Source organism: Mobula birostris, chromosome 2 (assembly GCF_030028105.1).
Source record: "Mobula birostris isolate sMobBir1 chromosome 2, sMobBir1.hap1, whole genome shotgun sequence".
In the NCBI taxonomy this organism is placed as follows: Eukaryota; Metazoa; Chordata; class Chondrichthyes; order Myliobatiformes; family Myliobatidae; genus Mobula; species Mobula birostris.
In genome coordinates this window covers 9,727,804-9,751,084 of record NC_092371.1, presented here as the reverse complement: position 1 = coordinate 9,751,084, position 23,281 = coordinate 9,727,804, and the positions used below count along the sequence as shown (strand labels likewise).

Here is a 23,281-nt window from a genome sequence, read left to right as displayed (position 1 = left end):
GGATCCTCCCCAATGTTCACACATCCATAAGGGGCCCAAAACTGTTCATAACGCGTCAACGTTACATCCTTGCTTCTATATTCGAGCACTTTTGAAATAAATCATAATGTTGTATTTTCCTTCCTGACTGCCATTAGATAGTGATATCCAACATGAGCCAATATTCCCCAGAGGGGTGGGGAGTGCAACATCGCACCTCCTCCCGTCTTCAAACCGACTACCACACCCAACTGCCCAAGAAATATCTCCTACAACCCTTCCCAACCCAACTCAGAATAGACCATTTCCCTATCCGGGGCAACCCCCGCTCATTTCATTGCCCCCAAACCAACCCATCACACCATCGGTGGGAGTAGTGAGGAAGGAACTCTGCGCTATGGGAGGGGCGGTGAAAAAGGATGGTTCTCTGCGATGCGGGGGGGCAGTGAGAGGGGATCTCTGCACTGCGGGGGGCGGTGATGAGGGATCTCTGTACTGCGGGTGGGGGAAGGGCGGTGATGAGGGATCTCTGCGCTGCGGGAGGGGTGGTGAAGAGGGATGGATCTCTGCGATGCGGGAGGGGTAGTGAAGAGGGATCTTAGTACTGCGGGAGGGATGGTGAGGAGGGATTTCTGCGCTGTGGGAGGGGCAGTAAGAAGGATCTCTGCTCCATGGAGTGGGACGTGCGGTCTCTACCCACCTATAGATGGGACCCAGCCGCTGGAAGTTTCGGTTTATGATCAGGTGCTGGTTACCGACATTCCTGTCACGCCACAGCCGGTACAGGTTGACCCAGCCGCTCCTTCCGGTCGACGGGATGTCCCGGTAAGGAAGGGGCTGACTCTCCCCTGCCTGAGAGACTTTGCGAGCCCCCACAGGGCACCCTGCCCTCGGAATATTCCAACCCCACCTCGTCAGCCTCCTCATTGGGACTCGGCTCCGTGTGTTTTGGGGCCGGGTTTAAGTACTGAGGGAGGGAGGAGCCCGTCCCACAGGGAAATTAATGGGGCATGTTGGCGTGTGGGGTCAGGGGCAGGGTCTGTCTGCAGCGGAGGGCAAAGCTCTGGATGAAAAGAAGAAGGAGGGAGACGGGGAGGAGAAAGAGATAAAGGGAGAGGGAGGGAAAAAGTGTGTTAGGGAGACGGGGTGGGGGAGGAATAGACAGGGTGAGAGAGAGAGAAGGAAGGGGTGAGGGAGGAGGGAAGAGGCAGGGAGAGACAAGGAAGAGAGAGAAAGGGGAGAGAGAGAGGGGGGGATGGAGGGAGAGAAAGAGAGAGGGAGGGCGAGAAAGGGGCTGGAGAGAGAGGGATGGAGGCAGGGAGGGGGAGGGACAAAAACAGAGGAAAATAAAAAAAAGGGAGAAAGAGCGAGTGAAAGAGAGCGAGAAAGCCAGAGAGGCGGAGAGAATCAGAATCAGGTTTAATATCACCGGCATATGTCGTGAAATTTGTTGTTTAGTGGCAGCAGTACAATGCAATATGTTATAATAAAATGTTATAAATATATTGTAATTTATACATAATAATAATAATAATATATTATTTAAACTAGTGTAAAAACAGAGCAAAAAGTTTTTTTTTTAATTGTGAGGTTCATGGATTTAAAAAATTATTTTAGGTTCATTGTCCATTCAGAAATGCGATGGCAGAGGAGAAGAAGTTGTTCTTAAAACGTTGAGTTTGTGTCTTCAGGCTCCTGAACCTCCTCCTTTCTGGTATCAATGAGAAGAGGTTGTGGAGGGGAGGCGGTTCTTATGCAGGAGGTACAGGAGCCTGAAGGGCCACACTCGACATTTTAGCTTCTTCCCCTCCGCTACCAGAACTCTGAACGGTCTATGGGCCCATAAACACTACCTCGCTGTTCCTCTTTTGTATTTTTATTGTAATTTACAGCATTTTTGTGTATTACACTGTAGTGCTGCCACAAAATAACAACTTTCATGATTCGGATGCTGTCATATCCAGAGGCAGGAAGACTGGCTTTGTGAAGTCCTGATCTTCGGAACATCCTCCTCCCGCCCCCCCCGTCGGTGTTTCTGTTTGTGTGTGTGTGTGTGTGTGTGTGTGTCTGTGTGTGTCTGTGTGTCTGTGTGTGTGTACTTGTATTTTGTCTGCGTGTCTGTGTGTATGTGTGTGTATATGTATATGCGTCTGTGTGTATGTGTTTGTGTGAGTGCGTGTGTGTGTATGTATATGTGTCTGTGTGTATGTGTGTGTGTGAGTGCGTGTGTGTGTATGAGAGAGAGTGTGCGTGTGTGTGTGTGTGTGTGTGTGAGTATGTGTGTGAGATTGTGTGAGTGTGTGTGTGTGTGTGTGTGTGTGGGTGTGGGTGTCTGTGTGTGAGAGTGAGTGTGTGTGAGTGTCTGTGTGTGTGTGGGTCTGTGTGTGAGAGTGTGTGAGTATGTGTGTGTGTATGTGTGTGTGTGTGTGTGTGTGTGCCTGTGTGAGTGTGTGGGTGGGTGTTTGTGTGTGAGAGTGTGTGAGTGTGTGTGTGGGGGGGGCGTGTGTGCATGTGTGTGTGTGTGTGTGTGTGTGTGTGTGTTGTTCAAGGTTTCCAGTAACTTCAGAATCTCTTGTGTTTAAATACAGAATAAAGAGTAAAGTCTACACAAACGGTGCAGTGCAGGTAAGAAATAAAATGCAAGATCATTCCGAAGAAGTTCCATCTTATCGTACAAGAGGTTCCTTCCCCCTGCATTTCATGAGTGTTGCTGGAGAGAACGGTGGATCCTGTAGCGCATTATTTCGAGTATGGCCTTGCAGCAGAAGTCGGGGTCGGGTGAGCAGCAGCCGGGGTAAGGCGCATCGAGCTGATAAGCTGAGAGACTAAACATTGAGGTTGGTTGCAATCAGGGGTTCTCGACCTGGGGTCCACGAGCCCCTTGCTCAATGGTATCGGTCCGCGGCGTAAAAACGGTGTGCAATCCCTGCTTACAATAGGTTTAGATGGCTGATGATTATGCGAGTAAGCCAGCTAGGAAGCACAAAGCGCATTCCCTTCAATAAACAGTTAATGGTAAACTCTCTCCAGTTATACATTGTTACAACTGCTGTCTATCCACTGTATACATTATAACAATTATGATTTGCCGACACCACGGTCGTTGTCCGAGTCAAGGGTGGTGACGAATAGGTTGGAGGTTGAAAACACGGCTGAGTGGTGCCACAAAAGATTCTGATAACAGTGGGATGTTGTTCGTCTATCCTCGTCGTCGATGAAGACCTCGACACCATTATCGATGGTGCCGAGACGAGCGCGAGATTCGGATTTAAGTGAGGGAGAGTTGCGCAGCGTCAGCCTCCCTCTCTCTTCCCAATTCCCATCTGGATCCAGCGGCAAGACAGAGTCGAGACGGCTGGAGATGGGACGAGGCGCAGTGGATGACCAAGGACGTCTTCTGTGTTTTGTCCTGCTCTACAGTGGGATAGAAATTATGCAATGGCTATAATTGATCGCCTATTTCGTTATCGCCGATTGGTCGAATTAACTCAATCAAAATGAATACATAACCTAAATTTCTATATCTTTTTCAGGCATTGCTGGTTTTTATTCCTAAATCTTTTTTTGATTCTCTTGACTCTATTATATCTTCTTATATATGGAAGAATAAGCATTCTAGATTAAATAAAATTCATCTTCAGAAAGATAAAAAGAATGGAGGATTAGCCTTACCAAACTTTAGATTTTATTATTGGGCAGTTAATCTTACATTCTGGTTATATTACATTAATCGTGAGGATTGCCCGATGTGGATTTCTTTAGAAGCTATCTCTGTTAATAAATTTTCTATTATTTCTCCTCTTGGATCCTCACTCCCTTTGTCTCTGAGTAAGTTAACTGATAATCTGGTGGTTAAACACACTATGAGAATTTGAATACTATTCCGAAAATACCTTGGCTTATTGAGATTTTCTCTTTCGAGTCCCATTTTTTCTAATTTTTTTTTAAACCCTGCATGATTGATGTGGCTTTAAAGGAATGGGATAGATTAGGTATTAAATGCTTTCAGGACTTGTTTGTAGAGGAAAGTCTCTTTTCGTTTGAACAACTGTCAGCTAAGTATAGTTTACCCAAAACTCATTTTTTTCTGATAGCTACAAATAAGAGATTTTTTACGATATCAAATAAGTATCTTTCCTAAAAGTCCTGATAAGAATCTACTAGATGTAATTTTTAATTTGAAACCTTTTTATAACGGATCTATAGCTAATATTTATAATGTGCTGCTGGGAATGAGAAGTGTTCCTTTAGATAGAATTAAAAATCTTTGGGAACAAGATTTACAGACTTCAATTTTTGAGGAAACTTGGAATCAAATTTTTAGATGGGTTAACGCTTCATCTTTGTGTGCCCGCCACTCTCTCCTACAATTTAAAATGGTTCATAGGGCCCACGTGACCAAGGATAAGTTGTCTCGTTTTTATTTAGATATATCTCCATATTGTGATAAATGTAATAATGGAGAAGCTTCACTCATTCATATGTTTTGGACATGTCCGAGTCTTGGAAAATATTGGAAAGAAGTATTTCAAACTTTCACAATACTTTTCAAAGTAAACTTTAAGTCTAATCCTTTGACCGCTTTATTTGGTATTGTTGGAGGAAAGGATATTATTTTGGAATCATCTGACTTGCTCATTTTGGCTTTTATTTCTCTTATGGCCAGAAGGACGCTCTTGCTTAAATGGAACGATGCGGCCCCTCTATTCACGCCCAATGGTTACGTGATGTGATGTCATGTTTAAATTTAGAGAAGATTCGATGTTCAATCTCTGAATCTAGTCAAGACTTTCAAACATTGTGGGGACCTTTTCTGAATTATTTTTAAGACCTTTGATTTGCTGTTAAAGCACAGATGATGACTATTTTTTCCTTTTTTTCTTTACTAATCAGCTTCGGTCTTGGTAGTGGGTTAGATTTTTTATATAATAAAATTACTATATTTCAATGTTACGAATTAATTAACCTGTATGAATATAGGGCAAGGAGTCTTTATATGCGATTTAGTATAATGTATTGATTTTTTTCCTGTACTCTGTATTCTTATATGTAAATTAATAAAAAATACTGGAAAAGAAGAAGAGCTATAACGACATGGATTGGGAGATAGCAGCGGCGTAAATGAGCCTGGTGTGCGTGCTTTTGTGCCTTCTGCCTGATGGGAGAGGGGAGAATAGAGAATGTTTTACTCTGTTTATTGTTCTGTTTATTAAATTCTGTTTACTCCGTGAGTTTCACACGAGCGGAGAACTTCAACACACCCGGGTGCGAATCTAATCTGATATCCCGTGTGCGGCCTTCCACAGCGGATCTGCCTCTTCTGGTCGGACCGGACGACGCTGCCGCTGACGGATCACCCGGTGCTTCCGCGAGCTGCCTGCCGATGGGTGATAAACTTCTTGGAAGGGTCGTGCGCTGGGAACACGCTGGCCTTGGAGCCGCCTCTCCGGCGCCACGGCCCAATGTCAGTCAGTGCGTACCACAGATAACAGGAGCCTAGGGTCACGGAACCAGGGAGGGGAGGGAGACAGAGGGGTGAGACAGAGAAAGGGCGGAACGAGAGAGAGAAGGGGTAACAGAGGGGAGAGAGGATGAACGAAGGGAAAGAGAGGATAGAAAGGACGACAGCGAGAGAGAGAAAGAGAGGGCGATGGGGGACAGAAAGGATAGGATGAGAGGGGAAAGCGAAGATGAGAGAGAATGGGTGACAGAGAGACAAAGAGCGTGAGAAAGAAAGGAGAGCGGAGGGAAGGGGGAGAGGATGAACGAGAGGATGAGAGAGAAAGGGGAAGGGACAGAGAGCGAGCGGGAGAGAAGGGGAGGGAGAGGATGCGTGGAATAACTGAGACGGTTTACACGGAATTTGGGAGTGAAATAGTGGTCTATGTCTTTATGTGTGTTTCACTTGTGTGTGGATGTGCCTGGTGTCTGTGTGCATGTGTGTGTGTGTGTGTGTGTGTGTGTGTGTGTGTGTGTGTGTGTGTGTGTGTGTCTGTGAAGTCTCCCTCTACACTGTCCCATCACACTCCCAGGGTCAGACACAGAGTGAAACTCCTTCTACACCGTCCCATCACATACTCCCAGGGTCAGAAACAGAGTGAAGCTTCCTCTACACTGTCCCATCACACACTCCCAGGGTCAGGCACAGAGTGAAGCTCCCTCCACACTGTCCCATCACACACTCCCGGGGTCAGACACAGAGTGAAGTTCCCTCTACACCGTCCCATCACACACTCCCGGGGCCAGACACAGAATGAAGCTCCCTCCACACTGTCCCATCACACACCCCTGGGGTCAGACACAGAGTGAAGCTCCCTCTACACTGTCCCATCACACACTCCCAGGGCTGGTTACAGCTTGGAGAATCAAAGGGACAGTTTTCAGACACCAGTTGGGAAGGAACAGGTTTTATTTTTGAAAGAAAACGAAGCAAGTACCCTGTTGCGTTAAACACAAGAGAGTCTGCAGTCGCTTGAAATCCGGCATAACACACACAAAATGCTGGAGGAACTCGGCAGGTCAGGCAGCATCTATGAAGGGGAATAAACTGTGAGCCTTTCGGCCCTTTTATCTTCTTCCCCGCTTCATTCTCCGCAGATGCGCTCTGACCTCCTTTGTGTTTCGGGGTTGGAGGCTGGGTACGAGGAAGTGTGTTGGGGGAGGTAAGGAAGCTGGGACTCTGAAGGGCATGGCGATGTCCCCAGGGGAGGTGACTTTCAGTCCTCCCCACGCCACCGTCCAAGTCTAGTTCCATTGCAGCCGCTCCTGGAGAGTTTGGAAATGTGTAGGCAGCTTTCGATTGTCAGAATCAGACTGGTCATCTCCCCTCAGCTAACCTTTGCGCAAGACGCTAGCCTTCATCGAACGAAGCTTCAAGTACCTCGCTATAAATGTTAAATTCAACCACACTGGCAGGATCCTGTGTCGTTCTGGCTGCCTTGTTACAGAACTGATATGTGGAGACGGTGCAGAAGAGGTTCACCGGGTTGCTGCCTGGATCGGAGAGCGAAAGGGACACCTGAACCCGGTCGCAGCCGCTGAGCTCCCGTTCGCCCCATAGGTGATCAGAGGCAGGGAAAGGGTCGTCAGTCAGGGTCTTTCTCGCAGGATGGAAATGTCTAATACTAGAGAGCATCGGCTTGAGGTGAGAGGGAGAAAGTTTAAAGGGGATGTGTGAGGCAGACGTTCTTACATAGGGACTGTTGGTCGCCCGAACGGGCTGCCATGGGTGGAGGTGGAAGCAGATATGATAGAGACCGTATGGATGTTGTTAGATACATGGTTATGTGGAGAATGGAGGGATATGGATTGTGTGCAGACGAGGGGAGTTTGTCTCATTTAGCACTGTGCTCGGCAAAGGCAATTCGGGCCGAAGGGCCTGTTGCTGGGCTGTACTGTTCTCTATCGCTCCTTTCAAATATCTCAAGGGTGGGCAGGCATCAACGTCACCCCATTTTCTCCTGTCGCCCCGACACCATTTCAGCCACTGACACCAACCTGGTGGCCCAGTGGTGTCGCGGGTAGAAACACTGCTTGAGAACCCGAGAGACCTCAGCTCGATCCCGATCCGCCCAGCACTGTCAGTGCGTGCTTGTTTCCCCATGAAATCGTGGGATTCCTCTCCATACCCCCCCTCACCCCACTCCCCGCGCCGCCGCCCCCTTTCACATCGGGACGTGGCTGGTGGGCTAATCGGCTGATGTTAATTGCCAACACCCCCACCACCAGGGTCAAACCCGAGGAGAGCTGACGGGAATCTGGGACGGAGATGGGATCGGTGTAAGTGGTTGATGGGCAGGGCTTTTAGATGATGGGAAGTAACGGGGGGCGGGGGCGGGAGAAGAGTTTCCGGGAAAAAAAAAGCGAGGAATGGGATTGTCGCGTAGACCAGTATAACCCTGAAGGGCTGCATCACTTACTCATAGTATGGGCCCTTAATCCCACGATGTTGTACCGACCCTGTAACCTACTGCAAAAACAATCTAACCTCCCGTCTATTTTTCTTTCATCCGTGTTCATAGTCTCGGAAATGTCCCCAATCTGTCTGCCTCTACCACCACCCCTGCCAGCGAGTTCCATGCACCCAACATTCACCCTGACCTTCCCCTTATTCTTTCCTCCTATCACCTTACACTGCTGTCCCCTCATATTAGTCATTTGTACCGGGGGGGGGGGACTGTATACCCCTTATCATGTTGTGCACCTCTATCAAGACACCTCTCACTCTCCTTCGCTCCGAAGAGAAAAAATCTAGCGTACACAGCCTATCCTCGCATAACATGCTCTCTAATCCAGGCAGCACCCTGGTAAATCTCCTCTAAAATACGCCCAATCCTCCTTAGAACGAGGAGACCCGGAACCGTGTTGAAATGGCGGAGTTGGGGCCAAACGTGAAGGCGCTGATTCCCTCCCGAGCCGGTGGAGCTCACGGGTGTCGGGTGTCCAGGGAGAGCGGGGAAATTTAGGGCGGGGGGAGGGTGGTACTGAAACCCCTGCCTCGATTCGCTGATACGGTCACATCAGGGGACAGGGGGTGTGTTGTCGCAGGCGTTGCACGGTGTCTCGGGCCACGCTGTTGATCTGGCTCAGTCCCGGGACGTCGCTGAGGAAGGAAGAGCCGGGCTCCGTCCTGGCGATGGCCACCAGTTCCGCCGGCAGCTCCACCGTTCGGGTCGCTTCCCGCAGCTGCCGGCCGTCCCGCTCGTCCTGGGGGGGGTGGAGGTAGAGCAAAGGGTCAGGAAAGGAACAGAAGGGAAGCAGCCCCTCTCTCCACCGGAAACTCACCCACCCACTCCCTCAACTACCCCTATCTAACTCCCACCGACCACCCACATTCCCCACCCACCCTTCATCCATCCCCACTCGCCGCAGTGACACTAGGGCAAAGCGGGGCATAGCGGGTGGTTGGGGTGGTAAGGTGGAAGGTGGGGGGGGGGGGAAAGAAGTGTAAAGACCGGAGCGCTTTACTATGGGGGAGGAGGCAGTTGAAGAAAATGGAGGACAGTGAGTAGGGAACATTTTGGGAGGGCAGTGAGAGGGCACTTTTAGGGAGGGAGCGCCGAGGGAGTGGTCGTGAAGGAGCTCTGCCCTGTGGGAGGGGCAATGTTGAGGCTCCAGACAGGAAGGGGTGGTGAGGGAGGGCCAGTGATGAGGTGCTGAAGGAGAGCAGTGAGGGAGCTCTGTCCTGTGGGAGGGGCAATGTTGAGACTCCCCGCTGAGGGAGGGGCAGAGCTGAGGGTTTGCCCCTCCTGTACCCCCTTACACAGGGTAGCTCCCCCCTCCCCGAGTTTGATCTCCCGCAGTGACAACGCATTCCTAAATCCCTTCGCACTCCCGCCCATCACCACCACCCTCGTTAATCCAGCTCCCTCCGGATCGCTGGTTGTTTCTCGTCCGACACCAGGACACCTCCCCGTACCAAGTTCCTGTTACACACAGATAGTTCAGCTTCCCACTGAACCGGCGGTGGGAAGGGAGTCTCAACGCACCAGGTCCCAGTGACTCGTCGAGAATGTAGGGATGAGGTCCCGGAGAGCCTGCGGGAATGTGGGAATAGGATCCTGGAAAAACTACGAGTACTTAGGAATGGGATCCCAAAGAAAACTACAAGGAATGGGATCCCGGAGAGGCCACAGAAATGTGGGAACGGGGTCCCAGAGAAACTACGGGAATTGGGTCCCGGAGAGGCTCTGGGAATATTTGAATAGGATCGCCGAGAGTCTTGAAACGTGAGAATGAAGTTCCGGAGAATCTATAGGAATTTGGAAATGGTGACCTGAGAGACCGCGAGAATATGGGTGTGTGGTCCTAGAGAGACAATAACAATGTGGGAATGGAGATCTGGAGACGCTAAGGGAATTTAGGAAAAAGGCCGACTGTGGGAATGTAGAACCGAGGTTCTGGGGCAACTGTGGGAATCTGGGAATGGGGAAACGAGAGAAAGTCTGCAGACGCTGGAAATCCGAGCACGCACTGGAAATGCTGGAGGAACTCAGCAGGCCAGTCTTGGGAGTCCGTGTGATTGTGGAAACGGGGTCCCGGGGAGTGTCTGGGAATGGGGTGCCGGAGAGTGGGGGAGGGAGCCGCAACGCTGACCTGCTGGGTCAGTCGCTGAACCACGGGGATTTTACGGTGGGTTGCAGATTATCGAAGAGTCACTGGACCCTCCCAGGATCCAGGGATTCGGATTCAGATGGGCAGTCACGGGCTGGTCTGCGGGCCGAATGGCCGCGATGGGTTTGGCAAGATCAGTACCTGCTGTAGTTGATATCTCTCTCGCAGGCGAATTCTCATCGCCGCTCTCTCCGCCTTCCTCTGCGCGAAGTCTTCGTGCCGCTGCCTCCTGCAAGGGGCACCGACAGCGTCAGGGAAGATGCCATCGTTACCCAGCCCTGCCCCGGTCAGGGTGGGGTTCGGGCAACAGCCCTGCACTGCTGAGGGTGAGGACCAGACGGGGGCAGAGTGTCAGAGAAAAAGGGAGGAGGAGAGCGGCAGAAGGGAGAGAGCCGGTGACGGACAGCCAGAGAAAGGAGAGATGGGGAAGGGAGAGAGGGATAGACAGACAGCAAGGAGAGTGAACCAGAAGTGAGGGAGAGCGCGAGGGAAAGAATATAGAGAAAGTGACAGCTAATCTTACAGAGCGAGAGACAGAGGGGAGAGAGAGTAAAATGCATACACACCGACAGAAAGGGAGTTACAGAGAGAAGGAAAACAAGAGAGAGAGTGGCAGTTACACGGAGGAAGAGAGACAGAAAGTGCAAAGAGCAGACAGGAAAGTAAGAGACAGATAAGAGCGAGAGAGAGAGAAGTGATAGACAACAAGACACAGCACAAAAACAGCCCTTCAGCCCCACTGTCCGTGACCACCAATCCCCCCCCCCCGTTCCCATCAAAACGCCCCCGGACTCTACCCCGTCACCCACACACGGGGGGGCGGGATATGTACGGCGAAAGTGGGAGGGAACCAGGGGAAACCCACACGGTCACAGGGAGGATGTACAAGTTGCACACTGACACAACGCCGGAGGTTGGGATCGAACCTGTGCCTCAGGGTCTGTGAGGCAGCGGCTCTGCCCGCTATGCCACCAAAGCCCAGACTGTGACGGATGAAGAGGGAAACGAAAGTAGAAAACGGCCAGATACAGAGTAATTGACAAACACCCTGGTCTTCAGGAACGGCAGAGGGGAGGTGGCGGGAGAGTGGGAGGGGGGATAAATCACAGAGATGACCCTTCGGCCCACTGCGTCTGTGCTAACCACTATGCCTATCTATACTAATTTCACTTCCCTGTTTATCCTTCTGTTCCCTGTCTAGAAGCCTCTTAAATGTTGTCACTGTTCCTGCCCCCCACTTCATTCCAGACACCAACTCATTGTCTGAAAATTTTACCCCTCAGATCCCCTTTAAACGTTCCCCCTCTCACCTTAAGTACACCACCTCTTGTACTGGACATTTCTACCCTATGAGAAAGATTCTGACTGTCTACACAATCTGATAATTTCAATTAGATCTCCTCTCAGCCTCTGAAACTCCAGGGAAAGCCGTAAAGTCATAAGATATAGGAGCAGAATTAGGTCATTCGGCCTGTCGAACCCGAGCTCTCCTCATAGCCCATGCCCTCTAATCCAGGCAGCATCCTTGTGAACCTCTTCTGGACCCTCCCAAAAGCCTTTCTGTAGCAGTGCAATACTCCAAATGCGGCCTCATCAAAGTGATCCACAGCTACAACATGACTTTCCGGTTCTTGTACCAATGCTCTGACCAACGAAGGCTTGACAGTGGGTAGTTAAAATTCCCCAACGCATCACCGGTACTAGCCTTCCTGCCATCTACGACATATGTATATAAAGGTGCTGGAAAAGGTCCAGTAACACCATAAAGGAACCCGCCCACCCGGGTCATGGACTGTTCGCTCCACTTGTATCAGGGAGAAGATTATGTATCACCACGCTCTGAAACAGTCACTTTCCCTAAGCAGTAAAGCTGATTAACACCTCCACTCTCTAACCCATCCCTTCTCATACCCCCACCATCACTACTTTATTATTTCTTGTCAGTCACCTTATGTACAGACACTGCTATGCCTAGTGTCACTTTATGGACCTAAAATCAATGTATGTATATCAGCTATCTTATGTATTTATATTTATTGTGTTTTTATTATCGTGTTCTTTATCTTATTGCATCCTTGGTGTTGCATCGGATCCAGACTAACAATTACTTCGTTCTCCTTTACACTCTTTTCTGCTGGAAATGACGTTTAACAATTGTGAATGTTGAATCCTGAAGCTTTCTGTTTGCAGAGCAAGGTCAGGTAGACAGGGGGATGAGGAGGGCCTTTCATCGGTCAGAGAAATGAGCATGGAAGCTGTGACACAGAACGTACAACAGTACAGCACAGTGCTGGCTCTTCGGCCCACGATGTTGTGCCGACTCTTCAACGTACTCTACTCTCAATCTAACCCCTCCCTCTCACGTAGACCTCTATTTTTCCTTCATCAATGTTCCCATTCAAGCGTCTGATAAACGTCCCTAATGGAGGAACACATTGTATCATTTCTTAATGCATGCATTACTAAATGACAATAAAAGAGGACTGCGTGTCCTCATAATCTAATCTAATGTAGCTGTCTCTTCCACAAACCCTGTCAGTCCGCCCCACGCACAAATTCCATTTGTGAAAAAAAATACCTCTGACATGCCCTTATACTTTTCTCCAAACACCTTAAATTTCTGCCCCTCGGCCCGGGAAAAAGTCTCTGACTGTCTGCTCTATGACTGATCATCTTGTACATTTCTCTCAAGGCACCTCTTATCCTCCTTCTCTCCGAAGAGAGAAGTCCGAGCTCGCTCAAACTTCTGCATAGACATGCTCTCTAGTCCAGGCAGCATCCTGTTAAATCTACTCGGCACCCTCTCTGAAGACTCTGCAATTTTTCCTATAATGAGGCGATCAGAACCGACCGTGCAAAGCCCGGCTGGTAAAGGAGGAGGGTCGGACTTGGGGTTAGCAACCCCAACCCCGTCCCGGAGCCAACAGAAGCTCCAAAAGCTCCAAATGCCTCATCTCTGGGCGAGGAGGAATCTCCAGCTAGAAAACGCATGAAGTCGTGTGGTGAAACCTGAAGTTATGGGACTTCTATCGCCCCCCCCCTCCCCCGGACAGAGGACTCTGGCGAGCGGCCTTTGACCCAGGTGGGCTTAAGTAAGTAAGTAAGAACTGAGCACAATGCTCCGAGTGTGGTCTAACCAGAGTTTATTATAGAGCTGCAACATTACGCGGGGCGTTACGTGTGGTTAGTGAGGCTGCATTTGAAATATTGTGTGAAATTTTGGTTACCCTGCTGTAGGAAAGATGCCGTTAAACTGGAAAGAGTGCAAGGCTGTTACCGGGACTCGAGTTACTGAGTTAAGGAGAGGGGCTGAGCAGGTTGGGATTTTATCCACTGGAGCACAGAACCTGAGGGGTGACCTTACGGAGGCGTATAAAATCATTAGGGCAGAGATTGGGGGAATCTGCGTAGTCTTTTTCCCAGGATTTTGGAATCAAGAACTACAGGACACAGGTTTAGGGTGAGAGGGGAACCCGCGAGGTAACATTAACATTTAAAAGGTACTTGGACAGATCAATGGATAGGGAAGATGTAGATTTGAAACTTTGATACTGGCCAAATGGGACTAGACTGGATGGGAATCTTGGTCGGCATAGACCAAATGGGCCGAAGGTCCGGTTTCTATGTTGTGTAATTCGGTGACCGATGGGAAGGTGAAGCCCCGCCCATTGAACAGCCGGCCATTAACGGAGGCGAACCCGACCGGGACACTCACTTCTCCTTCTCCAGCTCCTCCAAGTGCATCCGGTACTCTTCCCGGTTTAGCCTCGGCTTCCGCTCGCTTCCCGTCTGCTTCCTCCCGTCCGGCTGGGGGGCCACGCAGCAGCCGAGCCAGGCTGCCGGTCCACCGGACACTAGTTTGGCCACCGAGCCCATCCCCCCCGACCCTAGCGTCGTCCTCCCGATGGGGTGGGGGGAGAGAGAGAGAGAGAGCGAGAGTGGAGTCAACGACCGGTCTCCAGGATCCCAGACCCTCAGTGCCCCGCTAGCCGCCCGCCATTTCTGTGGTCGGGGGAAGTCCGTGTTCCGTGTAGGTGCGGGGAATGAAAAGATCGCAGACCCCTTTCCCAGTATCCACAAGTTTTATCTACACTCCTGATCTCTAACCCCGGGGTCACATGGCAGCGGTGGGGAGCAGGAATCCTGGCTAATCCCGCCTCTCTCCCTAACCACGGGGTCACCGGATAATTATGGGGAGCAGGAGCCCTGACTGATGCACAGGCAGTGATGAGGAGCGGAAACCCCGGCTGACTCCCTCTTTCGCTATCCCCGGGATCACTGGACAGTGATTGGGGGGAGCAGGAACTGGCTGATTCCCTTTCTCTCTTTCTAACCCCAGGGTCACTGGACAATGATGGGGAGGGAGCAGGAACCAACTGTGGAGAGGGGTGAGTGAATTAGTTGCCAGTTCTTCGCCAGTTTGCTCCTGGGCCTGACCGCCACTCACAGGCGGCAACGTAACGCTTTACAACGACCCGGTTCAATTCCGCCACCGTCTCTAAGGAGTTTGTACCTTCTTCCCGCGACCGCCTGGGTTTCCTCTAGGTGTATCGGCTTCGGCCCACATTCCAAAGATAGGCGATCAGGGTTAGTAAGGTATGGCCATACAATGTTGGCGTGGGAAGGGTGGTGACATTTGCGGGCTGCCCCCCTCCAAACATAATCCCCGGACGTGTCGGTCGCTGACACAAACGACCCATTTCATTGTATATGTGACAAATAAAGCTAGTCTTTAAAATATATTCTTCCCGGGAAACGTCTGTTACCCTGCTATATAGAACATAGAACAATACAGGTCCTTCGGTCCACGATTTTGTGCCGGTCTATGATCAAACTAATCCTTCTCCTCAAAAGGCCCTCCGTTTTTCTTGAATCCCCGAGTCAATCTAAGAGTCGCTTAGATGTCCCGAATGTAACCGGCCTTACCACCACCCCTGGCAGCACGCTTCACGCAACCGTCACTCTCTGTTTAAAAAAGATGCTACCTTTGTAGGACACACAAAATGCTGGAGGAACTACTAGACAGGTATATGGAGGAACTTAAGGTGGAGGGTTATATGAGAGGCAGGGCTTAAGGGTCGGCACAATATTGTGGGCTGAAGGGCCTGCACTGTGCTGAACTATTCTGTGATCTATGTTCTATGTTAACTCAGCAGGCCAGGCAGCTTCTGTGGAAAAGACGTTTCGGGCCCAGACACTGAAGAAGTTATGACCTTGAAATTATGACACTCGTGTGAGCCATTTCCGCCTTGGGAAAAATATCTTCACTGTCCATTCTATCTCTGCACCTTATCATCTTATACACCTCTATCAAGTCACCTCTCATCCTCAGCTCAACGAATACATAAAGTCTGCTTCTCTATTTGATCACGGTTGGTGCTGTTCCCCGCAATACCGTTCTCTCGCGCACTCCCCTGACCAATGAAAGCGCTCATCAGTCTCTGCCTTAAACGCAGCCTCCAGAGCCCTGTGTGTGCCAACGAGCCCCCACAGATTCGCCGCCCTCTGTCGCCCCTCCATCTCCGTTCCAGAGGCAAAGGAAGCGGCAGAGGCTGGAAATCTGGAGTCACACGCACACGATGCTGGAGTAACCCAGCGGGGGTACGGGAATAAACAATCATATTTCGGACCAAGACCCAGTGAGACTGTGGCCTCTGGTCCTATATTCTCCCACTACTCTTCACTCAACCTAGTCTAGACCTTTCCGATAGCTTTTAACGGGATTCCGCCCCCACCCCACCCCGTTCTTCTAAACTCCTGCGAGTGTAAGCCCAAAGACGTCAAACGCTCCTCATACGTTAGCCCTCTCATCCATGGGGTCGTTCATCCGAGGCTCCTCTGTCCTCTATACCTTCTCCAGAGGCAGCACCTCTTTCCTTAGATTGGGGCCCAAAATTGCTCACTCTCTTCCAAACATTGAAGCTGCGGGAAGCGCTCAGAGTCCCGGGCTGCAGATGCGCCAACCGCGGTCCCACACAACATGAGCCCCCTGGCCAAGACCCCCCACACTGCCGTTTGGTGATGCGCCGAGGCGGTTCTTGCCCCTTCCTCTGCCCCGCCTGCCGAAAAGACAAGTCGCGGCGGTCGGGTTTACCATCGGGCAGTGAGGGACTCTTTACATGGACGTACCCCCGCCCGTGTTCGCCTTGTCACCAAACACGCTAACAGATGTACTGTTGAAAGTATCACGAGGACATTCCGGCTGCCTGAATATTGGTCGGACCATGCCCGAATTATTCAGTATGGCTCCGGTCACCCGGGAGGGCGTGCAGAAGAGAGGACGACGTGCAGTGTGTTGTTGACCTCCGTTAGTCGGGAGATCGAGGTCGACCGGCCACAGTGCCGCCTGCACGCAACCGCCGGAGTGAGACGACGAAGCGGTTGCACTTCACCGCGGGCGGCGTGGCGCCCAGACCGGAGTCGACACTGCCCTCCCAGGGTTTCGCTCGGCAGAGAACACGTTCCGTTGCCGCCGACTTCATATTCGTTTGGCGGCACTCTCAGTGGACTCGGCCTCAAGCTGCGGGGCCGCTTGCTTTTCAGCCGTCGGGGAAGAGGCTTCCGAGCTCTACCGGGGGCGGCGTAGCGCAGTTGGGGTCGACTGAAGATGTCAATTGGACTGGGAGCTCTGGAATAAAACGTGCATAATCCGCGTCGTTGCATTTCACTAATATTCCATATGTGCTTGTATATGCTAGGACTGGGCCTCAAGCCGCGGTGTCGTAGCAAGCGTAAGACAGATGATATCGGTGGGCCGAGGGGGGGGGGCGGGTTTAGACTACGTACATGCATATTCTACATCGTTGTATTTTACTGATATTGACTTGTATTTGCGAGTGGGTATCAAGCCGCGGTGGGGGGGGGGGGGGAGGAGGGGCGTCGGGACTCTGTTATTACGTGAACGTGTTCTTGTGTGTGGCTGCTGGTGTTGTGTTTCAGCACCGTGACGCCGGAGTAACGCTGTCTCGTTTGGCTGTATTCATGTATGGTTGAACGTGAATTGAAGAGCCGTGAGGTAACCTTGCGGGTCTATAAAGCCCTGGTTGGACACACCTGGAGTATTGTCTCCAGTCCAGTCCGGAAGCTTTATGGAAGCTGTGGAGAGGATTTACCCGGAGGCTGCCTGGATGAGAGAGCACGTCTTATGACGAAATGTTTAGCGAGCTAGGGTTTCTCTCCTTGGAGCGAAGGAGTATGAGAAGCGACTTGATAGAGGTACGCAAGTGTAACGCCCCGGTTCATATTGTTACTGTTATGCTGTATGTATTTCATTCAGCAGTTCTGTAAGAGCGGCCTGTTCTGCTGGGAGCATGTCCGCGTTATTGTTGAAGATAACGGATGAGTACGATCCAATTAGGATGGTAGAATTCGGGGAGGTTTCCTTGGTGAGGTACACGAAGGTTGGTCTTTGGGTGTTAATTTTTTGGTTCGGCGGGAGATGAAGAGAGAAGGCGCTGGGGAGAACCGGTCTAAATGATACGACCTGGTGGGAGACCCGTTTGTTCGAGATGGATGCGAGCGACATTGGGACGATGGTGTGTGTGTTTTCACGTTGACCGAGGGCCCAGCGTGTGAGTGACAGAGAAGTTCAAGATGAGATTCAACTTGTGCACATTTGACTGTTTAATTAGAATGGGCCCTTTTCTTTTTGCTATTCTTTACTAACCCTTCAGTTAAGATTCACAAATATAATTCCTTTAATCGTATGCAGCGTGCTGTCTGTTGTTTCGTGGCACTACTTTGTAACAGGGTAGTAAATTACACAGCATCACACAAACCGGGGTTTGGGGTGGGGAGAGCCGTCTCAATCTCACAAGTTTGGCGGGACCTGAGAGTGTTTTCCCTAGACTTACGCAGCCAAGGAAACCAACGTTTGTCACAAGATAACAAGAGGCATTGATAAGGTGGAGAGCTTGAAATCCACCCCCCCCCCACCCCGCCCAGGAAAGCAATGACTAACACCAGAGACCATAAGACCATAGGAGCAGAAGCAGGGCATTTGGCCCCTCGAATCTGCTCGAGTATTTCACCAAGGCTGATACGTTTTCCCTCTCAGCTCTAATCTTCTGCCATTCCCATATCCCTTCATGCCCTGAATCTATCAACCTCTGCCTTAAATATACATACAGATTTGGCTACCACAGCTGTCTGTGGCAGCGATTTCCACAGATTCACCACTCTCTGGCTGAATAAATTCCTCCTCATCTCTGTTCTAAAAGTACGCCCCTCTATTTTGAGTCTGTATCTTCAGGTCCTAGGCCTAAAAAACATCCTTTTCACATCGATTCTATCAAGGCCTTTCACTATTCGGTAGGTTTCAATTAGGTCACTCCTCATTCATCTGAATTCCAGTGAATACAGGTCCAGAGCCACCAAATACTCTTCATATGACAAACCGTTTAATCCTGGAATCAATTTCGCAAACTTTCTTTGGACCCTCTCCAGTTACTGCACATCCTTTCCAAGATAAGGGGCACAAGCCTGCACACAATACTCCCAGTGAAGCCATTATAAAGTCTCAACACTACGTCCTTGCTTTTCTGTTCCGGTGCTAACATCGCATTTTCCTTCCTCGCCACAGACCCAGCCTGCAAATTAACCTTTAGGGAATCCTGCACAAGGACTCCCAAATCCCTTTGTGCCTTAGATTTCTGTATTTTCTCTCCATTTAGAAAATATTCAACCCTTTCATTTCTACCAAAGTGCATGACCATACACTTTACAAGACTGCTTTCCATCTGCCGTTTCTTTGCCATTCTTCTGATCTGTCCAAGTCCCCCTGTAGCCTCATTTCTTCAAAATTACCTACCCCTCCATCTGTCTGCGTATCATCTGCAAACTTTGCAACAAAACCATTAATTCCATCATCAAAATCATTGACATACAACGTAAAAAGAATCCGTCCCAAAACAGACTCCCGTGGAACATCACTAGTCACCAGCAGCCAACCAGAAAAGGCTCCCGTTATTCCCACTCTTTGCCTCCTGCCAGTCAGCCACTGCTTTATCCATGCTCGAATCTTTCCTGTAGCACCATTGACCTGTAGTTTGTTAAGCAGCCTCATATGTGACACCTTGTCAAAGGCCTTCTGAAGATCCAAATACACATCGACCATTTCTCCTTTGTCTATCCTGCTTGTTATTTTTTCAAAGAAATCCAACAGATTTGTCAGGCAGGATTTTCATTTAAGGAAATCATGCTGAATACAGCCTAATTTATCATGTGCCTCCAAATAGCCCCAAACTGCATCCTGAACAGTCGACTCCAATATCTTCCCAACCACTAAGGTAACTGACCTAAAATTTCCTTCCTTCTGCCCCTCTCCCTTCTTGAACAGTGCAGTGACATTTGCAGTTTTCCAGTTTTCCTGAACCTTTCCAGAATCTAGTGATTCTTGAAAGATCATTACTGATGCTCCAGAATCTCCTCAGCCACCTCTTTCTGAACCCTGGGTGTACACCATCTGGTCCAGGTGATTTATCCACCTTCAGACCTTCAGTTTCCCAAGAACCTTCTCCCTAGTAATGGTTCTTGATCCTTGACACATGGAACTTCCACCATACTGCTAGTGTCTTCCACAGTGAAGACTGATGCAAAATACTTCATCTGCCATTTCCTTGACCCCATTACTACATCTCCAGAATCGTTTTCTGGTGGTCTGATATCCATTCTCGCCTCCCTTTTACACTTTATTTGTCAGAAGAATCTTTTGGTATCCCTTTAATACTGGCAAGTTTATTTTCATATTCCATCTTTACCTTCCTAATGACTTTTTGGTTGAGTTCTGTTGGCTTTTAGAAGCTTCCCATTCCCCTAACTTCCCACTAATCTTTTATAGAAGAGAAGCATAGAAACATAGAAAACCAACAGCACAATACAGGCCCTTCAGCCCACAAAGCTGTGCCGAACATGTCCTTACCTGAGAAATTGCCTAGGGTTACCCATAGCCCTCTATTTTTCTGAGCACCATGCACCTGTCCAGGAGTCTCTTAAAAGACCCTATTGTGTCTGCCTCCACCACCGTCGCCGGCAGCCCATTCCAGGCACTCACCACTCTCTGTGTAAAAAAAACTTACCCCAGACATCTCCTCTGTACCTAATTCCAAGCACCTTAAAACTGTGCCCTCTCATGCTAGCCATTTCCGCCCTGGTGAAAAGCCTCTGACTATCCACATGATCACAGCCTTTTATAATCTTATACTCCTCTGTCAGGTCACCTCTCCTCCTCCGTCGCTCCCAGGAAAAAAGGCTGAGTTCATTCAACCTATTCTCATAAGGCCTGCTCCCCAATCCAGGCAACATCCTTGTAAATCTCTTCTGCACCCTTTCTATGGTTTTCACGTCCTTCCTATAGTGAGGCGACCAGAACTGACCCGGTACTCCAAGTGAGATCTGACCAGGGTCCTATATAGCTGCGACATTACCTCTTGGTTCTTAAACTTAATCCCACAATTGATGAAGGCCAGTGCACCGTATGCCTTCTTAACCACAGAGTCAACCTGCATATTAGCTTTGAGTGTCCTGTGGACTCGGACCCCAAGATCCCTCTGATCCTCCACACTGCCAAGAGTCTTACCATTAATACTATATTCTGCCATCAATTGATCTACCAAAACGAGCCACCTCACGCTTATCTGGGTTGAACTCCATCTGCGCTTCTCAGCCCATTTTTGCATCCTATCAATGTCCCGCTGTAACCCCTGACAGCCCTCTACACTATCCACAACACTTCCAAACTTTGTGTCATCAGCAAATTTACCAACACATCCCTCAACTTCTTCATCCCGGTCATTTATAAAACTCACGAATAGTGGGGGTTCCAGAACAGATCCCTGAGGCACACCACTGGTCACCGGCCTCCATGCAGAATATGACCTGTCTACAGCCACTCTTTGCCTTCTGTGGGCAAACCAGTTCTGGATCCACAAAGCAATGTCCCCTTGGATTCCATTCCTCCTTACTTTCTCAATAAGCCTTACATGGGGTACCTTGTCAAATGCCTTGCTGAAATCCATATACACTACATCTACGGCTCTACCTCCATCAATGTGTTTAGTCACATCCTCAAAAAATTCAATCAGGCTCGTAAGGCACGACCTGCCTTTCACAAAGCCATGCTGACTATTCCTAATCATATTATGCCTCTCCAAATGTTCATAAATCCTGCCTCTCATGATCTTCTCCATCAATTTACCAACCTCTGAAGCAACACTCACTGGTTTAAAATTTCCCGGACTATCCCTACACCCTTTCGTGGATAAGGGAACAACATCTGCGACTCTCCAGTCCTCCAGAGCCTCTCCCGTCCCCATTGATGATGCAAAGATCATCGCCAGAGGCTCAGCAATCTCCTCCCTCGCCTCCCACAGTAGCCTGGGGTACATCTCATCCGGTCCCGGCGACTTATCCAACTTGATGCTTTCTAAAAGCTCCAGCACATCCTCTTTCTTAATATCTACATGCTCAAGCTTTTCAGTCTGCTGCAAGTCATCACTACAATAATCGCCAAGATCCTTTTCCATAGTGAATACTGAATCAAAGTACTTATTAAGTACCTCTGCTATCTCCTCCAGTTCCATACACACTTTTCCACTGTCACACTTGATTGGTCCTATTCTCTCTTCATCTTATGCTCTTGCTCTTAACACACTTGTAGAATGCCTTGGGTTTTTCCTTAATCCTGTCCGCCAAGGCCTTCTCATGGCCCCTTCTGGCTTTCCTAATTTCTTTCTTGAGCTCCTTCCTGCTAGCCTTATAATCTTCAAGATCTCTATCATTACCTAGTTTTTGAACCTTTCGTAAGCTCTTCTTTTCTTCTTGACTAGATCTACAACAGCCTTTGTACACCACGGTTCCTGTACCCCACCATCCTTTCCCTGTCTCATTAGAACGTACCTATGCAGAACTCCATGCAAATATCCTTGAACATTTGCCACATTTCTTCCGTATGTTTCCCTGAGAACATCTGTTTCCAATTTATGCTTCCAAGTTCCTGCCTGATAGCCTCATATTTCCCCTTACTCCAATTAAACGATTTCTGAACTTGTCTGTTCCTATCCCTCTCCAATGCGATGGTAAAGGAGATAGAATTGTGGTCATTATCTCCAAAATGCTCTCCCACTGAGAGATCCAACACCTGACCTGGTTCATTTCCCAATATCAGATCAAGTACAGCCTCTCCTCTTGTAGGCCTATCTACATATTGTGTCGAAATATCTTCTTGAACACACCTAACAAACTCCACCCCACCTAAACCCCTGGCTCTAGGGAGATGCCAATCAATATTTGGGAAAATAAAATCTCCCACCACGACAACCCTGTTATTATAGTGCCTTTCCAGAATCTGTCTCCCTATCGGCTCCTCGATATCTCTGTTACTATTGGGAAGTCTATAAAAAACACCCAGTAGAGTTATTGACCCCTTTCTGTTCCTAACTTCCACCCTCAGAGACTCCGTAGACAATCCCTCCATGACGTCCACCTTTTCTGCAGTCATGACACTATCTCCGATCAACAGTGCCACGTCCCCACCTCTTTTGCCTCCCTCCCTGTCCTTTCTGAAGCATCTAAAGCCTGGCACTCGAAGTAATCATTCCTGCCCCTGCACCATCCAAGTGTCTGTAATGGCCACAACATCATGGTTCCAAGTACTGACCCACTCCCTAAGCTCATCTACTTTGTTCATAATACTCCTTGCATTAAAATAGACACATCTCAAACCGTCAGTCTGAGCATGTGCCTTCTCTATCACCTGCCTATCCTCCCTCTCACACTGTCTCCAAGCGTTCTCAATTTATGAGCCAACCGCCTCTTCCTCCGTCTCTTCAGTTTGGTTCTGACCACCCAGAAATCCTAGTTTAAACTCACCCGAATAGCCTTAGCAAACCTCCCCCCCCGCCCCAGGAAATCGGTCCCCCTGGGATTCAAGTGCAACTCGTCCTTTTTGTACAGGTCACTCCTGCCCCAAAAGAGGTCCCAATGATCCAGAAATCTGAATCCCTTCCCCCTGTCCAAACCTTCAGCCACGCATTTATCACCCACCTCACTCTATTCCAATATTCACTGTCGGGTGCCACAGGAAGGAACCCTGGAATGACTACTTAGTGGTTCTTCTTCTGAACTTCCTTCCTTACTCCCTGTAGTTTGTTTTCAGGACCTCCTCCCTTATTCTGCCTATGTCATTGGTACC

At 49.4% G+C, this 23,281-nt stretch overlaps 1 protein-coding gene across 1 annotated transcript in view; it reads right to left on the bottom strand.

The window, feature by feature from the left end:
• The window catches only part of LOC140194192 (uncharacterized), a 123,991-nt gene that overhangs the window by 60,960 nt on the left and 39,750 nt on the right, over positions 1 to 23,281 (bottom strand). The window contains exons 15-18 of the mRNA XM_072251699.1: positions 16,349 to 16,720; positions 13,808 to 13,990; positions 10,234 to 10,321; positions 8,498 to 8,685 (exon numbers count right to left, since the gene is read on the bottom strand). Of these exons, the coding sequence (XP_072107800.1) occupies positions 8,498 to 8,685; positions 10,234 to 10,321; positions 13,808 to 13,990; positions 16,349 to 16,720 (831 nt within the window). The remainder of the gene's footprint in view (positions 1 to 8,497; positions 8,686 to 10,233; positions 10,322 to 13,807; positions 13,991 to 16,348; positions 16,721 to 23,281) is intronic.